Genomic DNA, 10,000 nt, shown 5'->3' on the forward strand with positions numbered 1-10,000 from the left:
CTTAGATATTTGTTAAAAAATTGGCTAGTTTTACTGCTGCAATCCCTCCTACATCTTGAATAATGGCTAATGCCATCTTTTCCTCGTGTTTTTCCTCTTTTCGTGCCTTTTAGTGCCCTTTTTATTTCCTCTACCGTAATCTTTGGAACATCTACTATTGTTTTGTTTCATCCGTTCGTGGTTGATCGTTTGAAAGTCGCAATAGAAGTCTTCTACTACTTTGACCGAAAGCTTACAGATTTTTTCTTTTTCGTCTTTACCCCCTATTTCAAGTGCAGCTTCTTTTAATATCTCACTGAATTGGTCGTTCATTTCATATATGTCAAGATCGTCTTCGAGAGCTGAGTGTCTGTTTCGGATGTTAAGACTAAATTCCGTCGCCACTCTTAATGTTAATTAGATTAACGAGAGGCTTCTGTATGAGCTTATTTCATTCCCTTCTTAGCTGTAATTTAACTCGACTTCTGACCAGTCTATGGTCGCTACCGACATTTACTTTATTGATAATGGTTACAACTTGTACAATGTTGTGCCTGTTAGTGATCATGAAGCCAATTTCGTTTTTAATGCCGGATGGCGATTTCCATGTCTATTTCCTCCTGGGTCTCTTTTCGAAGAATGTGTTCGCTAGCTTTGGTGAATTCTACTAACGTTTACCCTCTTTCATTTCAGGTGTCTATTCCTTGTTTCCCAATCGAGGTCTCCCCATCATCCCTTACCTATCTTGGCATTAAAACCCCCACAATCATGGTAAAATGGCTTTTTGCTCTCTCGGTAGCTGCTTGTACATCTTCATAGAAGCTCTCTATCTCCTCATAACTATGACTGCAGGTAGGAGCGTATACTTGGATAATTTTTAGATTATATCTGTCGTTTAGTTTCAGTATTTACAGAAGCTACTCTTTCGCTAATATTCTTTTCAAGTTTTGTTTAATATCCAGGGGTTTACCTCTCTAATATAATTTCTGCTCTTTGACTAGTCTTCTAACTTCAGAAAGTCCTACAATACGCCATTTAATAAATGAAAAATACTCAAGCAGTGTCAAAATATCAGATTCTGTTCTCAGAGTCCTTATATTGTATGTGCAAAGGTTCATAATCGTGAGGCGGCCTGGGTCTAACCGGATATTTTTAGCACCCTCTGCTCAGAGCTATCCTGATCGCCGCCATGACCAGGGATCTTTCGCTTCCAAGGTATAAGGGCCGTTGTCCTGACCGGGAAATCATTTTTAAGAGGGGTGTATGTATGTATGTATGTATATATATTTATGAATATTTATATATGTACATATTCATACATATTTATATATATTTATATTTATGTATATACAAATATATATATATATATATATATATATATATATATATATATATGTGTGTGTGTGTGTGTGTGTGTGTGTATGTGTGTATGTATATATATTTTTATATATGTATATGTGTATATATTCATATATAGATAGATAGATAGATAAACAGATAAATATATGTACATATATTTATGCATGTGTATATGTACACGTATATACATACATATATATATATATATATACATACACACACATGTAAATATTTGGTAACCCCGAAATGGTTACCATTTTCATAAAGACTGCTGGAATTTCACCTGGTCTAGCTGCTGAGTTTGTTGTAATATCTTTGATTGCTTTAAGGATATCTCTTTCGTTGAAAATAATATCTGTGAGAAATTTAGTTTCATTTTTTATAATTCTGAAATATAATTTAGGATCTGATATTGATTATTCAAGGAACACTAGAATAGAGTAATTCAACTATTTCCTTTGAATCGGTCACCAAAGCACCATTGTTCTCAAGAGGCCTAATTTCCGTTCTTCTCGTTGTTTTGTTGTTTGTATAAGGGAAAAGGTATTTTGCATTGAATTTTTCATGGTATCATCTGTTTTTCTTCTTCTTCTTCTTCTTCTTCAAAAATGTTTTTGGTTACTTATAAACTTTTAAAAATCTGTCTTCTAATTATTTTATCTCTAATCTTTTCTTTTTTAACAGGATAATTTGTCATATTCAGTTCTTCTCGTTTCTCAATAGTATTCTTCGATCTCTTGGTATGATATTCTCGTTTCGGTTCTTTTACAAACACCTTTACAAGCATCATTGAACTTCTCCAGCATATCATCTGGTGTTAGTAGGACTTAAGTATTTTTCAATAATTCCTCTGGTGATTTATTCATGATTCTCCAGTCAATTTGGTTGTGACTGAAGTTTCAAGATTTGAGACGATTTTCTATATTGCTAAGTTATCTACTTATCTAGTGTTATTTTAATATATCACGGCCTGATTGAGCTGCATAAATTAGTGATATGGTGCCATGTCCTCCCCTATACAAAAAAAAAAAAAAATGCCCGGTTGGTTTTCTTCCTTTGTTGGAATTTTGATTATAAGAAAATCTTTAAAATCTAGAAGCATTTTCGTTTGTTGTTTCTCACCTCTAGTGCCATTTGCTCCATCTTTTATTTTCTTTGTTTAACAATCAATAAAGGGTAAAATAAAGCCAGCAAGTGTTGTATTTCTCTTGTTGCCGTAATATGATGACTAATAATGTTTACATCTCCACTGAAAAAAAGCTTCCGCTGTGCCAGAAGGTCTGTATATAACAATGAAAAGTTATTATGTATCTAGTCATTACCTCAAGTAATTCTATGATGTTATTAGAATATTGCATTACAGGATCTATTTTGCCGCTGAATCTTTCCTGACGTAAACAGTTATTGCTTCTTGAATTCTAGTATTTCTTTCCTTGTGAGCTCATGGTTGTTGGTTTTGATGAATGGGACTGAATGTTTTTTTCTGTCGTTAGTGATGTACTGCTGTTTTTCAGCTCCATGTTTTCCCCTGTTTTCTTTCAGCTTATTTACTTCTTTTTTCTTTTTTTTTGTCTTTAATCATACTTATGATCAGTTGTTATCCATACTCCTTTTTATTTTTTCAATTTCGTTGAACTTCATATTTTTCCTTATCAGCTGACATTTTTGTTTTTCATTTGATTGTGTTCTAGCCATTGTCTCAAAGCCTCCTTTAGACATTTGCCTTCTGTAAATACACCCTTAGCTTTAATTGTTTCATTAAATTGTAAACTCATGATAATATCATTGATTACTTCCATGTCATTTTTTTTTTCTCTCTCTCTCTCTTCACGATTATCTTTTTACTTTTCCTCTACATCGTAAATGACTACTAGGTTTGCTCTGAATGTTTCATCTTTCCTCTTCTTTTCTGGATCATCCTCCTTAGCTTGTCTCGTTTCCAGCTGTCTTCTTAGCACTGACAACCCGCCAATCGGCCTCAATGTCTTGTGTTGTTTGTTCTGTGTTTGAGCTCTTTGTAATTTGCGGATCTTTCCTCTGCTTCACTGGTTCTTGTTTTCCTCTTTGCGTTGGATCTATGGGCTGACTCTTTTGTTTTACTTGTTCAATCTCTGTCTTCGCCTTTGCGTTTTTACTTTCTGACAAAGCCTTTTCTTCTTCTTTACTTTATTCCAGTATGTGTATTTATTTATTTATTTTTTATTTTTTATTTTTATTATATATACATTTTTTTTCTTTAGATATCGTCTTTACAAATGTCTCATAACACATTTTAGATGTGTTATTATTTTTTTTAATCAAATGGTTTATTTCCTCAGCACTTTTTCTAATTTACTAGGCTACTTTCCTGTGCATTAGTAGTCATATATATATATATATATATATATATATATATATATATATATATATATATATATATACATATACATATATATATAAAGCCAAGACAACAACACGCATAGTGGGTCGATAGCAGTGCACATAAGTAACAATGATTATTTTTGGCTAAATACGTGTTCCCCTATGCCCCCTCCCGGGGCCTCCCCCTCCCCTTCAAGCTTCCAAATATTTAATCTACAACCCCCCGATATTCGTTTGTTTGTTTTTTTCATGTAAAACGTTTAATATTTTGTCCAAGACTGAACACACACACAAACACACATACACACACACACACACATACACACACATATATATATGTGTGTGTGTTAATATATATATATATATATATATATATATATATATATATATATATGTATATATATATATATATATACTTATATGTATATATATACATATATATATATATATATATATGTCTATATACATGAACATACATACATCAATTACAAGAGTAATAAGAGATCATAAGAATAACAATAACAACAATCACAGCAACCGTAATAGCAATATGAAAATAGTAATAAATCAACAGTAATAATGATAGCAAAGACGATATCAAATACACTAACAATGATAATGACAATCTTAATGATAATTATTATAATGATTGTAATAACAATAAAAGTAATAGCATTATGATGCTGGTGACGATATAAGTGTTAAGATGATGATATGAACAAATATATAGCAAATATTTATGAACAGAATAGATAGAACAGATAAAATTAGAGGTACACCCTTTTACTGTGGCTATCACTACGAGTGAATTGAGCAATAAATGCAAAAGCACTTGATTAAACATTGCCTTTCAAGCGACACATTTTCCTGCTTATTCCTTGCGCACACTTGCGTTGGTGCTGCGAGACTATATAACGGAAATCCGAGTCAGCACCCTACACATTCTCGCTTTCTCCAGCCGCTGCAATGTTGCGAGTCTCGCTGCTGCTGGCCACGACGCTCACGGTAAGCCACTCTGTTGATTCGGGTGTATGAGCATTAGGTGTCTGTTAGCTATAGGTCAGCCTTACGTTTCCAATCGAACAACTGTGTTTCCTCTTCTAACCCCCTCCGCAAACAGTTGGTGCTGTGTCGGGGTCTTCCGAGTAACCGTAATGAGGTGCTGATCTGCCCTGACGGCTGGACGCTGTTGGAGTCTGTATGTATGTTCCTTATGCATACGTTGGATAGTCAAAGATGAGGGTTAGCCAGCAGGTTTAATACACAAAACTTGACAAGGTGTTTACAGAGGACAACAGGGAGAGACTGCCTCTCACGCACAGACTTATGGGTAATGCTGGCGCGACATTCAAATGACGCTTGAAGACAGTTACATTTATATATAGCGTGAATAGTTGTTTAAAGTATGGTTTCCATGCCTCCCTAATTACATATACATAACTACTGACACTACTGACTCTTGATTCCCACACATCTCCCCTTTTTCTGAGATCGAAAGTGTCTGGAGACCTGAGATCTTGAGGTTTTGACTATTGTTTATTTGGGAATCAGACGTATGTGACGGCGGTTTCGTCGAAGTACTCTTCCTGAGAGTGTTTTTACGAGGTAGCTTCGATGCCGTTTGCGCTCGATGATTTCGCCTGTCACTGTCCACTTTTTGTTACTTGGGTCTTGTATTCGCACTATGTCTCCAACTTCTAACACAGGTAGAGGGCGTGCGGTTTTGTTGTAGGCTTTCTCCTGCGCTGTGATTTTGGCACTTGCGGTCGCATCCAGTTTTTTCATGGTTCCATACCAGTCTGATATGAGAGAACGCTTGTGTACGGGTACCATCGACCGTAATGGGTGTCCAAGGAGGATCTGAGCTGGTGACAAATTATTTTCTCGTGGACTATTTCTCAGTTCTAACATTCCACGGGCGAAGTCGTCGCTCTTCCTTGGGTCTCCATGCGGTACAGTCTTCATGAGCAGATTTTTCAACGTTTTCACACAGGCCTCTGCATGCCCATTGGCTTGATGGTAGTGTGGTGAGGTGATTACGTGCTTCACACCCCACTTTTTCATGAAGTCTCTGAAGGTTTGGGAATCAAATTGCGGTCCACCATCAGTTCTCAGGCGTTTTGGTACTCCATAAAGTATAAAGAGATCACGAAGGAGATCAACAGTGACAGCTGCTGATGTGCTTGAACTATAGTAACCAATGGCAACCCATCCAGAAAAGAGGTCTGCATAGCACAGAAAAGATTTACCTGCGTAGTGGAACAAATCTGCTGATACTTCCTCAAATGGCATCTCAGGACAGCTGTTGTTGATCTTAGGCTCCTTCTGTTGTGATGGTTTGTGTATCTGACATTGGTGACACGCCTCAACAGTGGATTTAATGTCTGCTTCAATTCCAATCCACCAAACTGTTTGACGTGCCCGTCTCTTCGTAGCCTCGATCCCACGGTGAGCATCATGGAGGCGTGATAGGGTGTCACGTCGTAATGATTGGGGAATGAAGATGCGGTGCCCATTGAGAATTATGCCATTGTCAAGGCTTAGGTTTTCCCGAACTTTCCAGTATGGTCGGAGTTCTAGAGTTAGCTGATTGGAGTTAGTGTAGTTTTCCATACTGTTTATGAAGTCTATGACCTTCTGGTAGTGTTGGTCCTTTAATGCTTGACACCGGATATCCTCAAGGATTTGGTCTTCATCAGTAGCTTGCAGTCCTACTGTGAATAGTGAATACATTGGCTGTATGCTTAGCTTTTCGTCTGCAGCAGATGGCATGCTTACTGGTGCTCTAGACAAAGCATCTGGTATGGCATGTTTTTTGCCCTTACGCCATGTTGTTGTGAAGCTGTAGCTTGATATCTTCTCTTTCAGTCAAAGCAGACGGTCATTTTGGATTGAATCCAGTGTATGGACATCCATTATTGGAACTAGGGGTTTATGATCAACGACTACTTCAAAATCATTTAGTCCATACAAATAATACCTACACTTACGGAGGGCCCATGCAACTGCTGCCAATTCAAGTTCTATTATGGCATAATTGCTCTCAGCATCTGTGAGGTGGCGGCTACCGCATTGAATTAGGTTCCAGGACTTGTCATCTTGCTGTTGCATGAGTGCGTAACCCAAGCCAAACTTCTTTGATGCATCAGTATGTAGTGTCGTTGGGCGGTCAGGATCAAAGTGAGCCAGGATTGGTGGGCTGCATAATGCTTGTTTCACATCAGCGAAGGCAGCGTCATGTTCAGGCGTCCACTGGAATTGTGTTTTTGGGCTAAGTAATGGCCGTATTGGGTCAGCTTTATGGGCCACTTCTGCACTGAACTCGGCCAACTGGTTGACAAGGCCCATGAATGATCTCACATCTGTGATGTTGGTGGGTGTAGGGAAGTCTGCTATGGCCTTGATCTTCTCAGGGTCAGCTTTGACTCCATCCTCTGTAGCTATATATCCGCAAAAGGTTGCAGATGGTTGCCCAAATGTAAATTTTTCTGCATTCAGCGTTATGTTGTTTCTCCTGCAACATAAGAGAATATCATACACATGGTGTATATGCTGTTGGTAATCTTGGTCCCAGGCCAAGATATCATCCATTTGTTTGATGAAGTTTGGGATGCCATCCAGTTTTTCATCTGTACGTCTGCAGAATTCATCACCTGAAGATTTGAGACCCATGGGAGCCCTAAGATATCTATATCTTCCATATGGTGTTATGAAACATAGGTAGTTTTTTGACTCAGGGTCGACTTTCAACTGCCAATACCCTTGTAAGGCATCCATTGTTGCATAATATTTTGCGCCTGGTTTTATTTGACGTAGTTTTGAGTAGGGCGATGACGAAGGGTGCGAGGGACGTTCCACATACTTGTTTAGGTGCTTGAAGTCTGTGGTTATCCGTATGTCACCATTAGTCTTCATGACAGGTACCATGGGAGCACACCATTCTGTGATTTCTTCACCTACTTGTTCTATAATACCTCTTGATTCCATGCTATCTAACTCATTCTTCGTTTTATCTTGAATAGCCAGAGGTAGGACTCGGGCATTATGTACCTTATATGGCTTGGCATCTGGGGATACATATATACGCATGGCTGGACCACTCATTTCTTTTAGGGGCTGGTTCTTCATGTCTGCTTTGTTGACTAACACATCATTGAACATCCTCATGAACTCCTGACGAACTGCTTCTGGAGCCAGAGTAGTTGAAGGAATGGGTGGGTCTGCCTGAATCTTGCCATCTGTTAGGGGTGAAGTGAGTGTGATGCTTGTAACAGCATTAAGTGGAATCGGGAAGTCCTCTGACACTATTTTGAAAGCCTTCAGATGGCTCAGGGATAGTAGTGGGTCTCGGAGGTTGGTCACAACGTACACAACAGCTTCAATCTTATGAGAATAGTATTCCATGTCGACTACAATGGTGCCAATAACTTTTACTTTGGATCCATTTGCTGTTTCTATCCTGACATCTGGGCTTGTTGGCTTGATATATGATTTATCAATCCCAAGAATTTCGATGTGTCTATTGGTGATAACAGTAATTTCGGCTCCACTATCTGGAATGAAGGATATTTTCTTACCTACTTTTTGCATTTTAGATGTAACTTTGATGTCAATTTTAGGACAAGTTGATCGCATGTCTACGTTGTAGACTTTTATTCTTCCTAGATAGTTTGATGTGGCTGCGTCAACTTTCAGTTTGTATTTGCAAACCTTTTCATAATGTCCTTTGTTGTTGCAATGTGTGCATGTATTTTTCCATGCAGGGCAATATTGCATTCTTTGGTCAATTGTCTGATGTTTTTTGGAACCATCACAGAAGTAGCATTTTTCTATGTTGCCAAATTTCTTATCCTTGTATGGCCTCCTGTTTGCTTTTGTTTCACCTACTTCCTGTTTATCTTGTTTGAATCCACGTTTTTGTTTCTTTTGCTTTTTGTATGCCGAGATGGCGTTGGTTACGTGTGTAATTTGCTCTACTTCCGTTGTTGTTTTGCGTGCAACCAAGTAATTTCGAGCAAACTTCACGGCAGCATCCAGACTTGTGTCTGTTCTGGTTAAAAGTTCTGTCCTTAATGACTCATGTATAATACCAGCTATGAGGACATCAAGGGTTCTTGTCTCTCGGCAATAAGTACAGATGTCTGCGTCTATCGCTGCTTGACGCAATCTTGCAACATAGTGATCAAAATCCTCACCAGCATCTTATTTGCAGGTATGGAATTCTAGTCTACGTACAGCTGGATTTCCTTGACTCTTTATGTATCCTTCAATTGCAGCTATGATGTCGGATACTGGGATTTCAGAATCATCAGGAATACTCAGGTTGTGCCGCAGTATGTTCTGAATGTCGTCTGAGAGTGCTTGTCTCAGTTGTGCAAATTGTTCTTCATGTGTTTGTGACGAAAATTGGGTCAAGATTGCATAATCTTTCCATTGGCGTCGCCAGTTGTTGAACATGGCTATGTTAGCGTCAACTGGGAGTTTTTCTGGAAGAACAATCTTCGTTCTAGGCTTGGCCAGTGTTGTGGCTGTTGTAGATGCCTGCGGTTGAGGTGGCTGGGAGGTAGCGGTGATTGTCGTGGAGTTTGCAAGTGCTTGAGCAAGAAGTTGGAATTTACGTTCCTCTAAGTCTCTTCTCTCCTGTTCCACGCGTTGCCGTTCCTCCTGTTCAGCACGTCTCAGCTCCGCTTCTTCACGTCGTCTCTCTTGTTCTGCACATCGCCATTCAGCTTGTTCGCGTTGCATGAGCATCAGTACTTGCATCAATGGATTTTGTCCAGTCTGGGGTTCCACTGCAAGCTGTGCTTCGTCAGACGGCGAAGGTGAATCTTGTCCTTTGTTTTTCTCCTTGCCTCCTTTTGAGTTCTCCTTGTTACCCGGCATTGTGCAAGATTTTTAGTCCTCCTATCCTTTACACAATATAGTCTTTAATGATGTCCGTATGTGGTAAGACGTGCGCGATTTCAACGCAATCAGTGTGTGCTGCGTTTATTATGCGTTAAATCGGCTACTTTTCAGTGCGATTGCGACTGTGTCGGTTAACGTCGTATGGCGGGTGTCTCTGAGTACGCTGCCTGCTCAGTACCTCTCGAACTGGCGAAGGGGGATGACGTACAGCTCCGCTCTCGAGATGACCGCTAATAACGGGGGAGAGGGGGCAATATCATGACCACAGTACGCAAACATAGCACTAAATTCACTCATTGGTTCACTAAGCACTGTTACCTGCTCACAAATGTCAATAGTGTTTTCATGTACTCTGCTGGTAGGGGAAGTTTTTGGCGTCGCTACTGTCTTCTCC

General features: G+C 38.9%; 1 protein-coding gene across 1 annotated transcript in view; it reads left to right on the forward strand.

The window, feature by feature from the left end:
* Positions 1-4,629: 4,629 nt before the first annotated feature.
* Positions 4,630-10,000, forward strand: part of LOC147472305 (macrophage mannose receptor 1-like) — a 7,621-nt gene continuing 2,250 nt past the window's right edge. The window contains exons 1-2 of the mRNA XM_086549264.1: positions 4,630-4,704; positions 4,820-4,891. Of these exons, the coding sequence (XP_086405390.1) occupies positions 4,666-4,704; positions 4,820-4,891 (111 nt within the window). The 5' untranslated portion in view covers positions 4,630-4,665. The remainder of the gene's footprint in view (positions 4,705-4,819; positions 4,892-10,000) is intronic.

The sequence above is a fragment of the Penaeus japonicus genome, unplaced genomic scaffold (assembly GCF_977035675.1).
Source record: "Penaeus japonicus unplaced genomic scaffold, GWHDUDI00000001_assembly GWHDUDI00000002, whole genome shotgun sequence".
In the NCBI taxonomy this organism is placed as follows: Eukaryota; Metazoa; Arthropoda; class Malacostraca; order Decapoda; family Penaeidae; genus Penaeus; species Penaeus japonicus.